The 23,475-nt window shown below is 41.3% G+C and overlaps 1 protein-coding gene across 1 annotated transcript in view; it reads right to left on the bottom strand.

Annotated features, from left to right (window-relative positions):
• EFCAB6 (EF-hand calcium binding domain 6) overlaps nucleotides 1-22,693 on the bottom strand; it is a 217,026-nt gene extending 194,333 nt beyond the window's left edge. Inside the window, 3 exon segments of the mRNA XM_024737554.1 lie at nucleotides 8,598-8,686; nucleotides 16,730-16,941; nucleotides 22,606-22,693. Of these exon segments, the coding sequence (XP_024593322.1) occupies nucleotides 8,598-8,686; nucleotides 16,730-16,819 (179 nt within the window). The 5' untranslated portion in view covers nucleotides 16,820-16,941; nucleotides 22,606-22,693.
• Nucleotides 22,694-23,475: the final 782 nt, after the last annotated feature.

Below are 23,475 nucleotides of genomic sequence, written 5' to 3'. Positions count from 1 at the left end.
GAACACACAGAGATCAAAATTATAAGAATTTCTAAATTACGTATTTTTAAATGCAAGGTCTTTCTTACGCCATCCGCCAGAAGCGTGAACTTGGGCCAGTTACTTAGCTTCTCCGTGTCTCGGGTCCCTCATCTGTAAAATGACACACGACATCGACTCCTCCTGGGGTGGGGTGGGAATGGAGCGATTACGGGCTTCATGCAGAGAGCCCTCACGAAGGCCAGGCCCCGTCTCACATGACCCTCACTCCATGGGTTAGCGGCCACCACCATCCCGCTTTCCAGAGGAGGCTGGGGGAGCCAAGGTCACCGTGGGGAAGCCGAGGCACCGGCTTCAGACCCAGGTGGCCTGGCTTCACGGGCCACGCCTAACCCTCGGCTGCGGCACTGTGTCCTGACCCCTGCGGGCTCCCGCTCGCCCTGCGGTGCGCACTGAGCCCCTCTGCAAAGGGCTTAGGACGGATGTGCGTCTACACCAGCCCCCTGTCTCCATCCGCTTTTATTAACTATTTTTGATTTTGCATTACCTGTGTATCTATAAACCGCTTCAGAGCCTCTCTTTGGAAGTAACCATAGGGCTAGCATGAGGATAAAGAACAACAGAGGCCACTTCAGAGTATTTATCCAGTGCCTCCTACACTCAGGCCTGGGCGTGGAGTCAAGCAGGACACCGTTCCCAGGCTTGAAAAAACTTAATGCTAGTGACAGTGACAGACTGGAAATAAGCAATCATATAAGTAGTGTAAGCTGAAGTAATAACAAGTGCTCTGAAGCCAGTAAAGACAGGTGGGGATGGACTGGACACTGGGGTAAGATGGGCCGACTCTCCTGGATGGGGTGGACGATGGGGCATTTGAATAGAGACCCACAAGCTAATAAGCCAGGAGCCACCCTCTCGAAGGAAAAGCTCTCCAGGCAAAGCAAAGGGAACATGCAACAGCTTGAAGCCCAGAGGTGGCAGGAGCCTGGCACATCCCAGGGCTGCTACTGTGAGGCCAGTGGGACCAGAGCCCACCAAGCAGGGCCAAGGAACATGGGGTAAGTCCAGAGACGGAGGCTGACACCAGCGCCATGGTGCGGGGGCCATGATGAGGAGACTGGACTGCACACTGGGGAAGGGGAAGCCACTGGAGGGAGCGCTTTAAACAGAAATTAACTTCATTTTACACACGAGGAAACAGGCTCAGAGGGGTTAAGTGCCGAACCCAAGTTAAAGATGAAACCAGGAACCCAGCCGTATGATTCTGTGTTAAATGTAATATATTTAATATGGTTTTTTGGGTTGGGGGGGGTTGTGTGTTTTTTTTGCGGTACGCGGGCCTCTCACTGCTGTGGCCTCTCCTGTTGGGGAGCACAGGCTCCGGACACGCAGGCTCAGCGGCCATGGCTCACGGGCCCAGCCGCTCCGTGGCATGTGGGATCTTCCCGGACCAGGGCACGAACCCATGTCCCCTGCATCGGCAGGCGGACTCTCAACCACTGCCCCACCAGGGAAGCCCTTTTTTTTTTTTTAATATGGTTTTAATTATGTATTGAAGAGATACAAAACACTATTTGTAACATACGTTTAAGATTTAAGGAATAAAAATCATACATACCTGACTTTTTACAGCTGTGTGCCCACCATCAGCTGAAGAAATGGAGAAGTGCCACTGCCCCAGGGGTCATAGGAGGCCGCCCCTCCCTCCCTCCTCTGCATTTGGCCAAGGCTTCCTCAGCCCCAGTGGCAGCTCCTCTGCCCAGTCTGGCTCCAGTCCTCTTCCCTTCACAGGGAAGTGTGTACCCCAAACTCCATCTCAGTATCTGCCTCAGGGGAGCCCCATCTACTGTCTGACATTAACTTAGTGATGCCTGCTTTCTTTAGATTAGTATTTATTTGAATCGTATGTCTTTTTAAATCCTTTCACTTTTAACCTTTCTATAAAACTATGTTTCGGTTTTTCTCTTAGTGGATTTTACTGTTATCTTTTGTCTTTCAAGTGGTATATTTATTATAATTACTGATATATTCAGCATTTCTATTTTTCCTGCCTATTCTGCTGCTTCTTGCCTTCTTTTGGGTTGATACCATTTTTATCATTCCATTTCTGTGCCTCTATAAGTTTGGGAATTATACACTCCACTTTTAGACTTGTAGTAATTGCTCTGGAAATTACAACCAGCATAATTTTCAAAGACTCAAGTTAATCAGAACTTTCATCTTCCGACTGGACAATGTACCAACTCCAGAACATTTAACTCCAGTCCCTCCTCTCAATTTATATATTACTACTCTCATGTGTTCTAATTCTAACCTATTTTTAAATTCCAGAAGCCATCAGTATTCCCTACAGTCATGAGTGTGTCCTGTACTTGCCAGGTGTTCAGCCATCTTCCCTCAGCATCCCTTCTTGCATCATCTCAAACCTTCCACCTGGGATCACTTTCTTTCTACCTAAGGTATACCCTTAGAGTTTCTTCTTCTGGGCCTGTTGGGGGCCAAATCCATTTTTGTTTGAGAATGTCTTTACTTCAATATTTAAAATAGTGAAAGATATTTTCTTTAGATACACAGTTCTAGGATGGCAGTGATTTTCTTCCAACACATCGCAGTTTTTAATCCACTCTTCACCTGGCTCCCATTGTTACAACTCAGAAGTCACTTTTGTGTACATGTTGCCGTTTGGCTGCCTTTAAGATCTCTTGGTCTTTGGGGTTCTGCCCCCACCTGTTTTAAATCCTTTTTGAGATGTGCCTTCTTGAATCTGCAGGATAGCACTTTTCATCAGTTCTGGAAAATCCTCAGCCATTGTTTCTTTGGCTATTACCTGTCCCATCTCTCATTGCTCTCTTTACAGAGCTCCAATTACATCGTTTATGTCTCTGCTACATTCTGGCTAATGTTTTCTGGCCGATCTTCCAGGTCACTTATTTCTTTAGCTGTGTCTAATCCGTTTATTTAATTCATTGAGCTTTACATTGCTATTGTGAGATATAACCTTTACGCGGAAAAGTCCATACAGCACATACGCACAGTTTACTTACAATTAAGGCAAATGCCTGTTTAACAATTACTCAAATCAAGAATTAAAGCCAAACAAAAGAGGCTCCCGCTTGCCCTTCTCCAATCATAATATTTCCTCTCCTCCTAGCACTTAAGATATCATTTACTTTTATTTTGTTATAATTTTACCACCTAGGTATGTATCCCTAAAAGTCACAGTTCAGTTCGTCTGGTTTTGAACTTCACATATGAACAGAAGCATTCGTATGTTTCTTCCTCCTTCACTAGATATTACGTCTGCGAGAGTCATTCAGGTTGCTGACTATACGTGTGGTTTGTTGGCTGTCATTGCTGTTTTTCCATCCACTTATTCAACAAATATATATTAAGCACCCAAACATGGTCCTAGGGGCTTGGGATACATCCATAAATAAAACTGATAAAGCTGCCTGCCCTCGTGGGGCTCACGTTCTAGAATGAGAAAATCACATTTGTGTGTTAACCTCATGGGTGTGAGCCGAGTGACCTACAGCTTTATTTGGGGGAGAAGCGCTGCGGACACTGGGGAACCACCAGTCAAAAGCCCTAAGACGGGAACAACAAGAAAAGTACACAGTGAAGAAAGAGGAGAGCAGAGAGCGCCTGTCAGGGAGGCCAGCCAGGGCACAGAGGGCCTTGTGGGTACCGGGTACCGTAGGGTCACTTGCCTTCTGCCGTTTAGCATACCTTTTATGATTTCCTTTAGTCAAGATCTGTAGGAGGTAAACTGTCTCAGTTTTTGTCTGAAATGTCTGTATTTCACCCTCCGTCTTTATTTTTTTAAATGTCCCTCAGTGACTTCTATCATGTCTTTAATCTTCAGAAATTCAAAGATGCCGTCCACACTGAAATGACCTTCAGAGGCATAGAAATTCAAGATGTGATGCAGAAGGCTTCTTTTCTTTTGTTTGAATTGGTTCCTTTACTGGAGTTCCTTTAGCTGCTTGTTTCTTTGTAGCAAACAATTTTCTCCCTCCAAATCCTGCTTCTCTTGGCCAAAAGCCTTCTTTCCTCCTTTTTTCTCAACCTACCCAGGCTACCTGCCTAGAGTCAACTTCACATCTGCTCTGCTGACGGATGTTCTACCGCTCTTGTTTGCTTTATCCACTTGAATTTGTGGTACCTGGCCTGGCCGAGGAATGTTGCAATACATGGTCTTGTGAATGAATGTTTTTTTCAGCATTGTCAGAGCAATAATAGATCTACTTAGAAACTTTGTGGGACGAGGGAGGGAGGATTCTGAAGCCCCAGAAACTTGGGCAAATAAAGCTGGTTACGGTCACCAGGTAACCAAGGGAAGATTTTAGAATAGAAAAAGAGAGCAAAAACTCAGTTATCAGATTTGAGACTTGAGGGCAAAGTACATGGTCACAAAATGGCTAATAAGGGAGAGGAGGGAAATAGGGCATCAGTCTGTATCTGACACAGTCCACAGTCTCCTTTTTATGTGTATTGTTTTTTTAACTTCTTAGAATCAGATCCATGCAGTTTCTTTCTTCTTTTACACACTCTTCCATAGTTCAGTTGGCCCTAAATGTTGATGTCTGAAATGTGACATTACACAGGAAGGTCGGTTGTGTTCTACCTCACATCTAAGCCATAGTGAACGATAAGTTTTCACAGGTGACAGCTAGTTGCAATATATGCCACATATGGCTAAAGGTTGATATTTGAATGAAGGAAATATTGATGCTGAATTAAAGAAACTGGATGTAAGTACAGGGAAAAATTCTTTGATTCTTGTTGCTTTGCCTTAAACACAATGCACTGACACCCTGTACATATGTGTGAATGAATTTTGTTTCAACGTAATTCTCAGGCTCCTCAGTAAGTTCTTCAGAACTCTGTCGTGAATCTTTCTGGATGGTGCTCAGAAAGCTTTCAAAAACTTCTGCTGAGATCTGTTTCGATTGCTTTGTACGTGGAAGGCTGTAGTTATTCTTCAGGGAGGTAGCATTGCACTGAGTGCCACATGGATTATCGAAGTGGGAAACACTTTTGGTCCATAAGCAGAAATGTTCGACATGTCCATCAGAAGCAAATCTCAAAGGTTCAATTTACTCATTTTAAATAGAATAATTCCTTGGATGTTTCTGAAGGGTTATTGACAATACTACCATTATTACAGATGATGTGAGGTCATCCATGGCAGATGCAAGAGCAGTTCCACATTTTGTCCTTACCAGCTCTCGTACACTCAGAGGCACAGACTTCTTGATATCATTCCAGGTCCTAAATGTCTTCTGATGCAAAATATCCTCTTTAATCTTCATGTTGCTCCCAACTTAATCAACCACTGTAGCACATTCAGTAACCTCCTCATATTAGACAGTTCTGGGGAGGCTGAGATGGCCAGGACAGAACAGACGGCATACCTCTTCTGTGTTGTGTTCACTCTACGTTGTCAAGGGCATCAAGCTTTGGCTGATACAAAATATGACCTCTTGAACCAAGGGAAATGCTGTGACCACAATAATAAGTCCCCCCACCACCAATTCAGGGAATTTGAGCTGCAAATCTGTCAATGTCCTAAGATTTAGCCCAAGTCTAATGACCGGATAATTCAATGCACAGGCTGCCTCATTTTCATACAAGTCAGTGTGAAGAGAGTATACAAGATCTAGGTGAAAAGTAACCTTGAACACCATAGGCAAAGGTGCCAGATGTGTCTTCCTTTTCCAAACACTCTGACACCAGTGGATGAGCAGATACCATGGCAAGAAGAGGAGAGGCTCTCAGGGGTTCCCACAGAAAAAGTTCTCATCCTTACTCTTACAAACATAGTATAAAATTCTAGGATGGCAAATATTTTTAGCTTCAGTGCATTGAAGACATTTTCCCACAATCTCATACCTTTCATTTTCACTGTTGAGACATCAGTGTCAGTCTAACTGTCACTCCTGTGAAGTCAATTCCCTTTTTCTTCTCACTGCCTTTAATATTTTCTCTTTGATGCTGATGTTCTGCGGTTTTACCATGATATGTCTAGACAGGCATTCCTTTTTATTTATCTGGCTTGAGATTCTAACCAATTACCTTTTCAAATATAATCTCTGTCCTACTCTTTCTCTTACATATCTGGAAATCCAGTAAGAAGTATTGTTGGGCCTTCTCTTCCCTCCTCCCATGTCTCTTATACCTGTTCTCCAAGCTTGATATCTCTCTCTCTTTCTGTGCTGCATTCTGGATAATATCTTCAGATCTATTTTCCACTCCACTAATGCCCTTTTCAGCTGTGTTGAAGCCACTGTTTTCACCCATCTGCTGAATTTTATTCTATAATGATTGTATCTTTCAATACCAAGAGTTCCATTTTGTACTTCTTCAATTGCCTCTTGTTTTGCACTCATATATTGAATCCATTCTTTCATTTCTTTAAAGATATTAAAACACTACTTTTAGGTTCTGTATCTGATAGTTCCAATATCCCAAGTGTTTGGAGATCTGATTCCACTGGATATGATTTCCATTTGTTTGCGGTCCTCATTCTTTGTCTCTTCATATGTTTTAAAGGTTTTTTTTGTGTGACACTTTATCTGTGGTTTTTTTTAAGGGCTATGTTGTAGATGTATTCCTCCACAGAAGGGCACACCCAGTCCAGGACCAGTAAATTTTAAGTAAATTCCCAGCCTGAGACTTTTCAGACCACACAGGTAGCATTATTTTAGACACAGATTTTCATGAATTGACTTGTGATTACAATTTTTCCCCTATTCACCCAATGCCAGTGTTGAAACTGGTAGGTTTCCTTGTGCCCTTCTGCCATGCAGGTTTGTATTTTGTAGATTATCCTTACAAGAGGGTATAGGGTCTTCCCCTAGGTTTCTCCACCTTGGACAGACCCTGCAGGTTTTGACTCTTGTCCCCTTCACTCCAAATAGCCAACAAAACTGAAACACAAATTCACCAAGATTTGGCCAATACCTTCAGGGTAAAAACTGGCTTTATTAGAAAGCTCCCTTCTCTGGATTCCAATTTTTACTGCATGCTTAGCCTCTGAGAATTACCTTCTTGCCAGCTCAGTAATGTATTAAAATATTTTACCTTTTATCCATCATTTTAGTAGTTTTCAGTGGCAGTGTTTTTCATGGAGGTAGCCTACCATAGTACTAGAAAGAGAAGCTTCTATTCACTGTAATTCGTGATCTTCAACAATAAAGAGAATTTAGCTACATGTGTAAGTCAGAAATCTTCCAAATTTAGTTTAAATATTTAGTCTTTTATGTTTAAGGAAGTAACTTATGATACTTTTCATCTCAAATTATTAGCTTTTCCAACTGTTGAGTTGTAGCATTTCCAACTGTTGAGTTTTTCAGCAAAGAATATTCAAACTAGATTACTTATTCCACAAATGCGGATGGTTTTAAGTCAAGAGCATGGATATAGAGCCTATAAAATGACCAGTGGTCCTTCTGAATGAGCCTGGAAGTTATCCTAGTTCACCACTTATGGAAGATCAACTGATCAGAGCACAAAGAAGTCCCACATCGTGGAGCAGATAATACCTTGTCATTCTTGTTGGAGCTGCTGCACTAATTCTTTTATTTTTTAATTGTGGTAACAAAAAACCCACATAAGTTACCATCCTAACCATTTTTAACGTACAGCTCAGTAATGTTAATATATTCACACGGTTGTGCAACAGATCTCTGGGACTTGCTCACCTTACAAAACTGAAACTCTACACCCAGTGAACATCAACTCCCCCTCCCTGCTCCACACTGCTGCACTAAGTCTTACACGTCAGCTGCATCCAGGATGGATGCAATCACGAAAGCTGTAATACCAAAATTCGCTAATATTTCAGAACCAAATTTAATTGTTTACACAATTCCTGAGAAAATGAAGCTTACCCATTTAGAGTCAGATAATCTGAGTAAATAATATTTTTTACTAAAACAATATTTCCTACATCAGACACTAGAATCAAAGACCTTTACAGCTGATAGAGACATTAAAGTTCAGACTTTAACTCTCTCGTTTTGCACATAAAGCAAATGAGCTTCATGCTCATGCTACAGTTATGAAATACAGAGGAGCTCATACAAAGATCTTTTTAAAAATACTTCATTTCTAGCTACCAAAATATGATCACTATCCAATGAAAGACATTAAAAATGTATAAAAACAAACAAATTTAAAATTTGGCATCTTAATACTTCTACTTCAAAGTTTAAATTCCTTATTTCCAGGGAATTCCCTGGCGGTCCAGTGGTTAGGACTCAGCGCTTTCACTGCCGGGGCCTGGGTTCAATCCCTGGTCAGGGTACTAAGATCCCGCAAGCCACATGGCACAGCCAAAAAAAAAAAAAAAAAAATTAAATTCCTTATTTCCAAATCTGAAATGCATTGCATATGAAATATGTTAGTCTGGTTTTAATTTGCTATGTTTCCATTTTTAATACAATATTATTTCTCTTATTCTGAAATATATCTCATTTAGACGTTAGAATCTTCTCTGAATAAAAATTTTGACTGAGGATTGTATCTGTTGACATGATTTATCTCTAATGACCTTGTGTCCTATTTCTTATCATTTCAAGTTTCACATTTGCATATGAGGAAAAAAAACTTACCTCTGTATAACATTTATATTCAGGTCAATTCCACCAAATCTGGACAGGAATACAAGGTACGGAAGGGCACCAGAGCTGGTGAGGGGGATCTACGCCCAAACAAGAAGAATAACAGCCCATTAGAGAATTCAGATCCAAGCAGTGGACAGCACGGCAGGTTTCGTGATGTAAGGCAGGACATTCTTAGTGGGATGGGCATTCCAGTAACAGTCACAGCTATTCAATCCAGGTGTCTGAGTTGACACACACCCTCAGCAAAGTAAGCAGAAGCAGCATGAATGCCAGAATGCCAGTCTGTGCTCAGTTAAAAGCCCACAAGTTGTCTACAAAATTATCTAAAATCTAGGTCTATCTAAAAGGTAAGTACAATTAATAGAAATATATTCTAATATATATGTTATATATGTATTTTTATATATGTGTATATGTATTTTCATATATGTGTATATGTGTTTTCATATATGTGTATATGTATTTTTATATATGTGTATATGTATTTTCATATATGTGTATATGTGTTTTCATATATGTGTATATGTATTTTTATATATGTGTATATGTATTTTTATATATGTGTATATGTATTTTCATATATGTGTATATGTATAAATATATATATATATTTCCCAAAAGTCTGAGGCCACAGCATAATTAACCCTCTGAGTGTCATGTGTACTTACTGTACATTCATATAATTTCAAGGTAGAAAAAAATCATTTTCAAATCTAAAATTCTGTAAAGGACATCATTGGGTCGAGTGGGTTAATATGGACTATAGGTTCAATTAAAGTATTATTATCTCAACGTTTAGTTTACTGAAGTTGTTAACTGTGCTGTGATTATGTAAGAGAATAGTCCTTATTCTTAAGGAAATACACACTGAAGTGTTTAGAATTAGAGAACCATAAACATAAGCAACATCCTCTTGAACGGTTCAGAAAAAAATTATGTACACATTGTGTATTTCGTATATATTATTTGCATATATGTATGAATGAAAGATCACGGGAGAAGCAAACGAGGCTAAATGTTCACAACTGTCAAATCCGGGTAAAGGGTATATGGCTACTGTTTGGACCACTCTTATCCTCACAAATTTTCTGGAGGTTTGAAATTACTTTTAAATAAAATGTCAAATTTTTTTAAAAGTGAAAATAATTATTTCCCCCAAAAAAGCATTATGAAATTAAAATTAAAATAAATATATAATCAATATAAATATATTTTATTAAGCTTCATGCAAATACACAAAGTACAATTTCCCATACAGCTGAATGGCTCCTAAGCCTATAAGACCAAATCTGATATTTACTTAACCCTTAACATTCCAGCCTCAAAGCCTAGCACGGTTATCTCAGTCTTCCCCAAAGGACAAATTTCTCCTTGCTACTAAAAACATGTATAACTAGGAAATGGGCCCAGAGGGAGACTGGCTCACAGGGCAGGCCTTTGCGAAGCCTTTTCCTGGAAAGGACACCCAGGACTTGGATTTCTGATGGGGCATTTTTTAGTAGATATAATTTGGGTAGATGCTTCAAAGGTTCCCTGGTTTTACAGAAGAAGGTCAAGAACAGATTAAACGTGCAGTTTCCCAGACTGGATGCCCTCCTGGTCTTGGTAGTGATAAGAGTTAACACGGAAAGGAAGAAGCTTACATCTGGAGAGCTCATACTTTATAAATGGGTACAGGCACTGCTCTTGGTTTTGACTCATTTAGCCCCAAACTACCTTCTGAGGAGGCTGAAATTTTCCACATTTCACAGAGCAGAGGTGTGACCTCCCTGCATGGCACTGCCATTAAGTCACTTAGTCACAGAAATCTGTGACTCCAGAGCCCAAGTTCATCTCACTACACTAACCACCCTGCCTTAAAATCCATCAATCTATTGAAGCTGGGACTTCCCTGGTAGCACAGTGGTTAAGAATCCACCTGCCAATGCAGGAGACACAGGTTCGATCCCTGGTCCAGGAAGATCCCACATGCCGTGGAGCAACTAAGCCTGTGCACCACAACTACTGAGCCTGCGCTCTAGAGCCTGCGAGCCACAAGTACTGAGCCCGCACGCTGCAACTACTGAAGCCCATGCATCTAGAGCCCGTGCTCCGCAACAAGAGAAGCCATCGCAATGAGAAGCCCTCACACCGCAATGAAGAGTAGCCCCCGCTCGCCGCAACTAGAGAAAGCCTGCGTGCAGCAACTAAGACCCAACGCAGCCAAAAATAAATAATAAATAAATAAATAATTTTTAAATGTATTGAAGCTTTTGTCACATTTCACATTGCTACTTATGGTCTAATGCAAATTCTAATGTGGCAGATACATATTTGCAATGACTGGTCTACAAAACTAAGCGCTTAGACAACCGAAATCACCTCTCCAGTATTAGCTATTCTGGCAAAAATGTTGGAGAATCAAAACCGTCCATTGATGAATCACTGAAAGCAATTCTTAGACTGGGGCTGGGGGAGTGTAGTTTGTAAATCCACATCCAGTATGCTGATAAGTACCTTCAAAGACTTCTCTTTCCCCAACCCAGCACAACCACCAGGACCAGAACGGAACTTAGTTTTCCTTCTCTGGAATCTATTTACCAATTCAACTTCTTTTAAAATGTTTATATTAATATTCAGACACTGAAGCCATTTTTATTATTGTATGTTTTAAATATTTTTAACATCTTTATTGGAGTATAATTGCTTTACAATGGCATGTTAGTTTCTGCTTTATAACAAAGTGAATCACTTATACATATACATATGTTCCCGTATCTCTTCCCTCTTGCGTCTCCCTCCCTCCCACCCTCCCTATCCCACCCCTCTAGGTGGTCACAAAGCACCAAGCTGATCTCCCTGTGCTATGCGACTGCTTCCCACTAGCTATCTATTTTACATTTGGTAGTGTATATATGTCCATGCCACTCTCTCACTTTGTCACAGCTTACCCTTCCCCCTCCGCATACTTAGTGTATAAGAATGCCAGAGATTTCTGTGCATTAATTTTGTATCCTGCTACTTTACCAAATTCATTGATTAGCTCTAGTAGTTTTCTGGTAGCATCTTTAGGATTCTCTATGTATAGTATCATGTCATCTGCAAACAGTGACAGCTTTACTTCTTCTTTTCCTATTTGGATTCCTTTTCTTTCTTTTTTTTCTCTGATTGCTGTGGCTAAAACTTCCAAAACTATGTTGAATAAGCGTGGTGAGAGTGGACAACCTTGTCTTGGTCCTGATCTTAGTGGAAATGCTTTCAGTTTCTCTGGAATCTATTTATCAATTCAACCTCTTTTAAAATGTTTATATTAATATTCAGAGACTGAAGCCACATTTTTTAAAAATTCGTTTTACTATTAATGAAACTAAGGTATAGGGCAGGTTACAAGCAATGCCTCCTCGTCACTCTTGCCCTGATCAATCATCAAAACACCCTGACGTTCAAACATTCTTGACATGGTTCTTGAAATAAAATTAAAGCTAAAGTAAATTCACTGTAACTGGAAAATTCTTTTCTAATTTTAAGGGTGAGATTCCCATGAAATATTTTACCTGTTTTATATACTTCCAGTTAAGCTTATATTAACTATTGAAAAAGAAAGTTTGTATCACCACCTGGATTAGTCATGAAAAGATCTAGAAAAGGGACACACACTGTGAATTCCAGGGATTAGGAAGAGAACCCCCACCCTTCATTCCCAATGAACCTGGCCTCCTGAAAAGGCACCACACTGCAGTCTCCTTGGTTTATACAGGAGGGGGTCACAGGAGCTCAACGTTCTAGAAAAACATCCTGATTATAAGACAGACTATCAGAACCTGTTTTTTAAAGTCTCTGAAGTTCTATAGTTCTCAGTGACTTCTTTTAAAAACAGATGTAGCTCTTAAAAAACGGATGCACATTTCACATCTTCTGTACTTTTCCTCTTCCTGCATAGCTGATTAGCTTGGGAAGGCTGTCAAAATTTTAAATTAAGATTAGATCATGTAAAGATGTTTAAAAAAATAAAATTAAATTAAAAAAATAAACTGCAAACTACTCTTTGAAAGCAAAAAAAAAGGATTAGATCATGAATATAGGGAGACATCAGCAGGAAATAATATTTTAACTTTCCATTTGGTATAAAGAAAGGAACAGTTAAATCAAGGTTATGAGGAAACATGTGGTATTTGTGAGGACAAAGGTTCTTTAAAAGCAAGAGAACATTACCGTATGACACAGCAATTCCACTCCTAGGTATGTACCCGAGAGAAGTGAAAACATACGTCCACATACATGAAATTTCACAGCAGTATTGTTCGCAAAAGCCAAAAAGTGAAAATAACCCAAAGATCCATCAACTGATGACAAAGTGCGGTGTATCCATGCAGTGGAATATTATTCAGCCATAATGAGGAATGAAATACTGATTCATGCTATAACATGGATGTTTAGCATAACTAAACATTATGCTTAGTGAAAGAAGCCAGTTACAAAAGATCATATATTGTATTATCCCATTTTATGAACTCTCCAGAATTGGCAATCTGTTGTGACTTAAGGTATCAGTAGATTAATGGATGTCAGGGATTAGGGGAAGGGAAGTGGGGAGTGACTGCTAATGAATACAAAGTTTCTTTTGGGGGTGATAAAATGTTCTGGAATTAGATGGTGGTGATGGTTGCACAACTCTGTGAGTATATGAAAAACCAGGAACTTGTCCATGTTTGAATGGTGAATTTTATGATATGTAAATTATATCTTTATAAAGCTTTTATTTAAAATGCAGATACAACAAAAGGTGACATGTAAAAGAATCAATATATACTATTTGTGAAATTCTGGAAGTGAATAAAGGGGATACATTTTTTAAAAGAAGAAGAGAAAAGCTCTTCATCATTCCTCCCCTTCCCTCCTTCCCTGTCTGTTCCGTCACAATTCAGTCCTACAGTCATTAGATGGGGCAGACAAAAGTGACGTCTGCAACATGGGGGGGGGCCGTGCTCCAGAGCAGGGCTGGAGGAAGAGGGCATCCACCTGGGGGTGGAGGTGCTGGACATGGGAGATGAGTCACATGCCAGGGAGGCTGATCAAATAAGTGAATATACTCAGAACACAGAAGCCAAGTGGCTCATTGTCTGAAACGGTAGTTACAAACATAGGAAGTGAGAAAATTACAATGAACCCTGAGGTACGGGGTTAGAACTGGCGGTATTGGTGTGCACTCACGGTTTTCAATATATAGATTGATATAGAAATACACGTAGAGGTAAGTGTATGTAAATGTGTATATATGTTTATATACGGAATATATCCCCTGGGGCTCTGCCCACTTAGAGGGCCTGGAGCAAAGAGCAGCTCTGGTATACTCGGATCCCAGATTCTGGATACTTGGTTCCGTTAAAAGGAACCAGAGCTCTTTGGAGAAATGGATGATTCTGGGACCGAGGCAAGGAAAGTACAGGTGGGTTTATAGTATCTTGTATCAGAAAGTAAGGAAGTGCTCAAAGAATGATGGGCACATGTCAAAAGGACACAGAAACCAGCATGAAGCGGCTCCTACTGGCTATATTAGGGACAATTGAAACATCAAAATAAATAATGAAAATAATGGCTCATAAGCCACTTAATAAAACAGGAAATCTTGAGTCCCTGCAAACATATAAACAATAAATGAATACATGAAAGTTTGGTGAGGAATGGCATATCTACATAGTTTCAAAGTTTCTCCCACAAAATGCTTATTAATTACAAAGTAGATAAAGAGCACTCCACCAGGAAAAAGACAGATGGGTCTGATAGATTCCACCTTAATCAAGTGACTGCAGTGAACATCAGTAGTAATGGGACAGACGAAAATCACCTGTAAGCTAAGAAAAGCGTGGAGAAGAGCACAGCGTCATTTCTGTGACATTCCTGCCAAAGATGCAAGCCTGAATCTAGTCATCAGGAAACATCCGATAACTCAAGTCAGGGACATTCTACAAAATAACAGGTCTGCAATCTTCCAAGTGTTATGGTCCTCAAGACTAAGGAAAGACTGAAGAAGTGTTCTAGACTATAGGAGACTTGCCAAATGCACTGCATGATTGTGACCTGGGGCCTGGGGCTGAGACAGCTGACATGAGATGACATTACTATCCTCACCATGACGGCTGGATTGTGGGTGTATGGAACAGGGCTCTGGTTTTAAGGAAACATACACTGAAATATTTGAGGTAATGGAGCAGCTTACCCCCAAATGGCTTATGAAAGAGAAAATTGTTCTTTGCACTATACTTCCAACTCGTCTGTGATCTGTGATTGCTTTTTTATAAACAATAAAGCAGGGCTTCCCTGGTGGTGCAGTGGTTGAGAGTCTGCCTGCCAGTGCAGGGGACACGGGTTTGTGCCCCGGTCCGGGAAGATCCCACATGCTGCGGAGCGGCTGGGCCCGTGAGCCATGGCCGCTGAGCCTGCGCGTCCGGAGCCTGTGCTCCGCAACGGGAGAGGCCACAACAGTGAGAGTCCCGCGTGCCGCAAAAACAAAACAAAAAAACAAAACAAAATAACAATGTGAGAGGAACCTGAAAGAGGAGGAGCAACACTCTCTGTGTACGCGCTCTGTCCACACTTCCAGCTGGCGCTTGAACCATGTGTGTGCAGGTCAGACTCAAGAGCCCCAGCAAAAGACCAGAAAGCTGAATCAAGATATGAATGACTGCCCACTGCAGGTGAGGGAGAATTTGCAAGTTAACTGCCTGTCAAAGCAAAAGTATCAAAAGTCTCAGAGGAATATAACAGAATCCAGAGTCTCCACAGCACAGCATTCGTGACGTTTAGCGCTGCACCGTTTAATGAACAGCCAGAGCCATACATGACTCCTGAGCACTGGAAACGTGGCTAGGGCAACTGATGAGCTGAACCGTTTGTTAAATTTCATGTTAATTTATTTAAATTCTAAAATTAACTTTGCTTTGGGAAAACTTTTAAGTTTGGAATGACCGGGTATATGAATCTAATATTTCAACAGCAACTTTTATGAAATCTAAATATAGATAAAGTATTTCCAATGGAAATTTAGTGTCAGCATTGAGGTCTTCTGTAAGTGTAAAGTACATACCAGGCTCTGCAGACTTAGTACACAGAAAAGAATGTAAAATATCTTATTACCAATTTTAAATAGTGATTACATGTTGAAATGAGATAATATTTTAGATACATTTATTTGGTCAAATAAAAATATTATTAAAATTAATTTCACCTATTTCTTTTTGTAATGTAGCTACTAGAAAATTTTAAATTATTTATGTGACTCACATTATATTTCTATTGAATAGCACTAGTCTGGGATATTATCCAAATATGCTCAGAAATGAAGAACCAGAGAAATGTGACCCTTCTCAAAGGAAAAAAATCAAACCAGGCCAACCCTGAGATGATCCAGATGTTAGAATTACCAGATAAGGACTTTTAAGCAGCTATTTTAACTACGCTCAATGTAGTCAAAGAAATATGCTCATAATTGAAATAAAAACCAAGAAATCTAAGCAGATAAATAGAAATTATAAAAAAAGAACCAAATGAAAACTCTAGAACTGAAAAATACATGTCTAAAATTAAAAATTCACTGAATGGACTTCATAGCAGAATGGAGATGCTGAGAAAGAGTCAGTGAATTTGAAGACACATCAATGAAAAGTATGCAATCTGAAAGACAGACAGGAAAAATATTTTATAAAATGAACAGAGCCTCAGGGGTCTGGAAGACAATACCAAAATGTCCGAGAGAGCAGAGGAAGAGGTAGAAAAAAATATTTGAAGAAATAACAGCTGAAAACTGTCTGATTGCTCTGCATTGGGGTGAGCATACAGTAGATGCTCAATAACCACTTCAGGTAAGAACAAACGCAAATACTAAGTTTCAAAGTACATGTTGACCAAATACTCTTTATATGGAAGCCTTAAAAAATAAACTAATATGACTATAATACTGCTACACACAAAATATGACCCAAGCACATGATAATTGTCCCAAACCTGCCAGAATTTAATTGAATTGTGACCAACAAAACTCTATTTGGGACAGTGGGGGAAAGCCAGACGAGGTTACATGCTCCTGTAATATACTGCATCCCCTCCTCCATACTGGGTGATTCTGAGCCTTTTCCGCACTGTACCTGAGCCAGCACATCTTGAAACTGTTCTCTCGTGAGAGGCAGCAGGAAGGTTGTGATGACTCTTCGCAGTTCATTCTTTGTCACCGTCATGTTGTTACTGATGTTGAGCAGGTGAAAGGCTTTCTTCAACTCATCTCCTTTATCAGTAATTTTTTGAAATAAAATCCGTTTAACATCTAAGGACGACAGTATTGGATGTCCAACAGCTGTGGCTATAAAAGAGAGACAGCTATTTATTAAACGCTCTTAAAGCTAAGATAATAAGCAGCATTTCACTGTGTACTAGAATCCAACAAACTTCTAAACAGTATTTCCTCCACTATATCTAGGTTTACAAGTAGATGACCCGCAATTGCAAATCTGCAGTCATTTGTTGCACCTCTGAAATTTACATTTCAATCAATATGAATAGTAGTAACATTAGAAAAAAAGAGCGAAGATAATCTTCCCTATAAAGGACCTACGTCACAAGTGAAAAACATGGATATTGAAATAAAACTTAGTTAAGAATCAGTTTTATCTCAAATAAATCTTCAAAATATTATATTCACTTTTCATCCCCTTGCCAATTTTTGAGGGGAAAACACGTAATTCTTAAATCTGCAACCTTTTCCTTTCAAAGACAAGGAAGAGGTAAGCATCACTGGATGCTAAAGGATAATGAAGAACGTTTAGTTCTGGAATGAGCTTGCAGGGCGCCTGCACTTCCTGGTGGGGAAAGGGGTCCCAGCTCTAACGGTTTAGGTCCCAGAGTCCCCGTGTCACCAGAGGGCAGCTGACACCCTACAAACACAGTAACTGCAAATTAACTCATGGTGCCAATCAGTATCACAAACATGAAGATGTGATTAGTCCCTTTCGATATTTTATAACCTAGTAGGTAAAGAGGAGGCTAAGAACCATGGTAGCTTGGTAAATCTCTTATATCTATTAATGAGATTGCAAAGCCTTGGTGACCATCATTCATTTAGGATGCTCTGCTCTTGGAAAGCTTAGACTCTGGAGGGGGAAGCAAAACAAGAAACAGACAAATGAATGATGAGGTAACGGTAGATAGTGCCAAGTGCCGCAAAGGACAAACCAACGAGGTGGGGGGCAGCCGGGAAGCTTAGGACGGGGGTCACAACGGAGCTGCTGTTTGTTACGGGGGGTGTTTTGGGATGTGGAACCAGATGTTCACCTAGGAGAAGACAGACAGGCAGAAGAGGGCTGGGCACAGAGCCTGGGGGAGAAGGGTCTTAAATCTCCCACAAGAACTCCAAGGATGCTCAATGTGCAGAGTGGCTGCCTGCATCCCTCTGAGTTTCTGACTGTCGCTTCAAACCTCAGAAGCAGCTGATTCACGTGGCGGAGCTGCAGGGCTCCACATCAGCTGGTGAAGAGTATTTCTCCCTCTGCCCACCCAGCCTGGAATTCCTCCTCCTGAACCCAGCGTCACAGAGGGACCCCTTTATGTCTTTATGTCTCCATCTTGCAATCTTTTTTCAGAATTTTCATGCGCATTTTCAGGTGCTTTCCAAGCAGCCCCATCTTGGCAATCAATAATTCTAATTTTGAAGTATCAGAAATATTGCTTTGAAACTATTTGAGTTAACTTGAGGGCAGACTTTTTATTTCACGAGCCTAATGCAACTTCTGGAATTTAAAATGAAAGCGGTAGCCAAACTTGCACAACCTGCTGGTGGGAGAGTACTAACTGATATGATGTTTCTGGAGGGGAATTTGACAAAATTTTCTACATCCGTTTAGGATACAGAAAGTCACAGCAGATTGTCATTCTGACCCTGGCACTGAGAACAAGTAGGATAAGCTAAAAAAAGAGAGGGGTGTGAAACCCACCAAAGAACTGAGGGTACAAATAAACTAAACTCCAGAAAGGACCAGCCACTCCTCAGAGAGAAAACACCCATGACTCCTTTCACCCTTGAAGAGTCTTGGGCAGAGAAGCAGATTCATTCTACACAGGGGTATGGAGAAAACAAGTGATTACTTAGTAGCCACGTGGACCGATCCCATGGATTTGCATCCCAAGAGCCTCAGTCACAGTACGAGTCTGCACCCGTCCTCGTGGGCCTTCACACGTTGCACAGGAAGCACCCCAAAGCTGGGAGTGAGGCAGGAGAGCTGTGTGATATGCCCTGAGGGATGCAGGGTCTTCCCTAAGTGTCAGGCAGCTGCTCACCGTGCCTGAGCACAGACGAGCGGCAAACCCCTCTGAAGCATACGGGGCCCTCACCGAGGGCACCTCAGCAGCCCACTGCAATTGCAGGCAGGGCAGCAGGGCGGAGGGCGACCTCCTAAGGTGCACGAAGCTAGCAGCAGAGCTGGAGGACAAACAGAGCTCCCCAGAAACCCTCCAAAAGTGGCAGGAGGGCTGGAAAGCAGAGAGCCCGCCACAGGATGCCAAGCTGGCAGCTGGACTCTGAAGCAGACATGGCTGGAGTCTCAGCAGTGCTCAGATCACAAGGCCTGTTGAAGGGAAGCATCTGAAACAAGGGGTCACGTGAATCTAACCAAAACTGCAACCAAATCCAGACAGAGCTCAACTGAGAAATTAAACTGAGCCAGCCCACCTCACCAGTAGCCTGAGCAGAAGGGGCACTCCTTTTCCTGGTGGTAAACATGATTTACTTCTGTCTCTACTCTGTTTTACACAAATGTCTGGTGTTAAATCCTTTTAAAATTGCAAGACAAATAAACAAAGAAAAGGTGACCTGATCAAGAGCAAAAAAGAATCATGGAAGACCCACAGAGAGAACAGAGGTAGAAACGATCAGGTATTTAATCCAAGAATGACAAATATGTTAAAGAGATTAAGGGAAAACTGACAAAATGCTGAACACTAGGGAGTTTCAGCAGAGAAGTGGAAACTATTTTTTTAAAGCACATGAAAAAGCTAGAAATTAAAAATACAATACCAAAGCGAAGAGCTCGTCTGATCTGTTTAACAGCAGAGCTGTACACAGTGGAAGGAAGGACTAGTGAGCGGAGAGTCAGGCCAACGGAAACCATCCACACTGAAACGTAGACATAAAGCAAAACACCTTAGGACTAGTGAGCGAAACGTAGACATAATAAAGCAAAACACCTTAGGACTAGTGAGCGGAGAGTCAGGCCAACGGAAACCATCCACACTGAAACGTAGACATAAAGCAAAACATCATCTTAGGACTAGTGAGCGGAGAGTCAGGCCAACGGAAACCATCCACACTGAAACGTAGACATAAAGCAAAAACATCCTAAAAGGAAACAGGGTGTCTAATATCTGCGGCTCACAGATTCACCCATGAATTGTGCTTTCTTTAATATGAGTCATATAAGTACATATCTACACGTGTGTGTGCATGCATGGCATGCATGAGAGACAGGCCAGCCAAACACTTAATGGTGACCAACTCTGGAGAGAAAAGGGGTGCTAGGAGACATTATATATGTATGTATATAATTTTTAGTTAAATATATTTGTTTCTATATATATAATTTTTATTTAGAAAAGAAAAAATAATTCAGTACTTAAAAAAAACATAAATAAAAGGCAAATGAAAAAAGATACTGATGGCACATAAGGCAGATAAAGGATTAATATTTTTAATACAGAGAGCTCATACAAATAACTAAAAAGACCAACCCACAGTGGGTAAATGGGCAAAGGACATGAACAGGCAGCTGACAAAAGAAGGACATAAACCTGATGAACTTGACAATCAAAGTTAACCTCACCATTAGAGAAATGCAGATTAAAATCACAACAGAAGGGCTTCCCTGGTGGCGCAGTGGTTGGGAGTCCGCCTGCCGATGCAGGGGACGGGTTCGTGCCCCGGTCCGGGAAGATCCCACATGCCGCAGAGCGGCTGGGCCCGTGAGCCATGGCCACTGAGCCTGCGCGTCCGGAGCCTGTGCTCCGCAACGGGAGAGGCCACAACGGTGAGAGGCCCACGTACCGCAAAAGAAACAAAAAAAAATCACAACAGAATATTGTTTATGCATATCAAATGGACAAAACGTAAGAGATAATAATAATAATAAGATTCTGTGTTAGGATATTCAGAAACAAATACTTGTAAATATCACTTGTGGGGACGCACAGTACAAGCTTCCAAAAGGCAATTTGGTGGTGCTCACGAGCCTTAAGGGTGTGGATGCCCTTCACTCCAGTAATCCCACTTCACTCCATCCTTCTTGGCACTGTCAGAAAGCTAGTTAAACTGAGATACATCCGAAGTATACTCTAGGCGTGGAGCTACTGGGCTGGAAGAGATTTATTATGGATGATAAATGTTTGTGTTGGAAATTGCCACTTATCCCTCAACATCCATTCTCCCCTCTTTCCTGAGATTTGGACAGACACATGGCCCACCTGAAATAGTCTCTCTGGTAGATGCCTGTGGCCTCTCACGGATGCAGGTGAGCACAGGTGGCGAGCGTGACTTCTGACTAGATTGCCTTTCTTCCGGTCCATCCTTTCACTACGTCCCACTGAGTCCTTCCAGTTCCTCAGGCTGTGCACTCATAGCGCTTTGTACGTGCTTCTGGACCGGCACTGGTATTGTTCTGCTGGAATTCCTCCTCTCCCTCTCAAGACTGTGGGATCCTCCAGGGCAGACCCTCTACCGGACCCGTCTCTTTATCCTCCGTCCCTGTGACAGTTCTTGTCACATATTAGGGCTCAGAAAATGTTTGTGAAGGAAGGGAGGGAGGAAGGAATGAACAAATGAAAAGACACATTTTGGGGAAATTATAATGTCAAATTTTATTGCTTTAAAACTGAGTGATCCAAATAAGTTAAAATTTTACGTCCACACAAAAATCTGCACGCAAATGTCTATAGCAGCTTTATTCATAATTGCCAAGGCATGAGAGCAACCAAGATGTCCTTCAGTAGTGAGTAAACTGTTGTATCCATACAAGAGAATATTATTCAGAGAAAAAAAGAAATGAACTATCACATCATGAAAAGACATGAAGGAGCCTTTAGCGCATATTCCTAAGTGAAAGAAGCCAATGTGAAAATGCTATGGACTGAATGATTCCAACTAAATGACATTCTGAAAAAGGCACAACTACGGAGACAGTAAGAAGACCAATGGTTGCCTGGACTGCGGCGGGGAGGGACGAATAGGCAGAGCACAGAGGATTCTCAGGGCAGTGACACTACCCTGTATGAAGCAGTAACAGTAGACACATGTCATTATACGTTTATCAAAACCCAAAGAACGCACAACACAAAGCATGTGAACTCTAAGAATGTGTCAATAACGGCTCATCAGTTCTCACGAATGTACCACACTGATGCCAGTGCTGCTAATAAGGGAAACTGGGGATGGGGAGTGAAGAGGTGTATGGGAATTCTCTGCACTTCAGCTCAGTTTTTCTGTAAACCTAAAACTACTCAGGGAGTTCCCTGGCAGTACAGTGGTTAGAACTCGGCACTCTCACTGCCATGGCCCAGGTTCTATCCCTGGTCAGGGAACTAAGATCCCACAAGCCACACAGTACGGCAAAAAAAAAAAAAACCAACCAACCAACCAACAAACAAAAAAACCTACTCGAAAAATACAGTCTATTAATCAAGAAAAAACTGAGGAGTGAAGCAGTATACTAGATAACATAGTAGTTAATTCCATGGATCCTGGAATCACACTGTCTGGGTACAAATCTCAACCCTGCTACCTAAAAGCTATGCAACTTTGGGGCAAGTAGCTTGATAAACCTGTATCTCAGATTCCCCATAAAGAAAACTGGGACAATAACAGAATTTATTTCACAGCTTTACTGTGAGGATTAAATGTCTTGTGAGGCCTTTGTACAGAGTCTAGTACATACTAAACATACATAATGATATCTACTGTTAGCATCATTTGCTCAGGAATACTCACATGAAGAAGGTCTGAACACATTTTGGAAACCATTCCTTGAATACACTCTACATGGTCAAGAGTGGGGTCTCAAATGAGCGAATTTTTGTGTGTGAGGATACAAAGTATGCCAATCTGGTACAACTGCTGTTTTGCACGTTAAATCCCTGTGATATTAAAAAAAAATAGGTTACATTATCTTCAAGCACATCCTATAAATGTGGCCAACCTCCTATCTATTCCTCTTCTGAGAGGGCAGCTGGAGACTGTAGAAATGCCGCTAATCATGACCTTCATGCCAATGTTTCAAAGACTATTCTTAAAGGGAACACAGAATTGTGATTTTAGACTCACTTGTACAGCAGATCCAATCATCTTCAAAAATGGGACAACAAAGAGGCATTTGGATAAGAAAACCCACCTGCGCCTCAACTACCAGTGACTCATTTTCTGGGGGGGGGGGCAGCAGGGGTGGAAAGTGTGGGTACTCTGAGCTCTCCTGAAGTGCCTCACTGCACATCCAACACACAGTCAGAGGCACAGCTGGGGAAAACAGCACCGAAAATGGTGGAGCAACGACCTCTGAAAATCATCTCCAAAAAGGTAAGGAGAACACTGGCGAAAGCTGTCCGAATCAGCTGTTTCAGAGCTCTGGAAATTAACCAAAGGTTTGCAGCAATCTGGGGAGTGCTTACTCATGAGAGATGCCAGAATCTCAGAATGAACACCAAGTTGCATGGCATTTTAACTTCTCCTATTCCCATCTCCCCTCACCCCCAAATCTGCAATAGCCTTGAAACCAACATCCTACAATCACAGTGAAAACCCAGCAGCCTGCCAATCACTGGAAGGGAAAGAACAGGGTTGAAACTCCTTCCAAGCCCCATTATC

The sequence above is a fragment of the Neophocaena asiaeorientalis genome, unplaced genomic scaffold (genome assembly GCF_003031525.2).
Source record: "Neophocaena asiaeorientalis asiaeorientalis breed wild unplaced genomic scaffold, Neophocaena_asiaeorientalis_V1.1 scaffold242, whole genome shotgun sequence".
Taxonomy (NCBI): Eukaryota; Metazoa; Chordata; class Mammalia; order Artiodactyla; family Phocoenidae; genus Neophocaena; species Neophocaena asiaeorientalis.
Note: the sequence above shows the minus strand (reverse complement) of the source record. Positions and strands in the feature narration are given on the sequence as shown.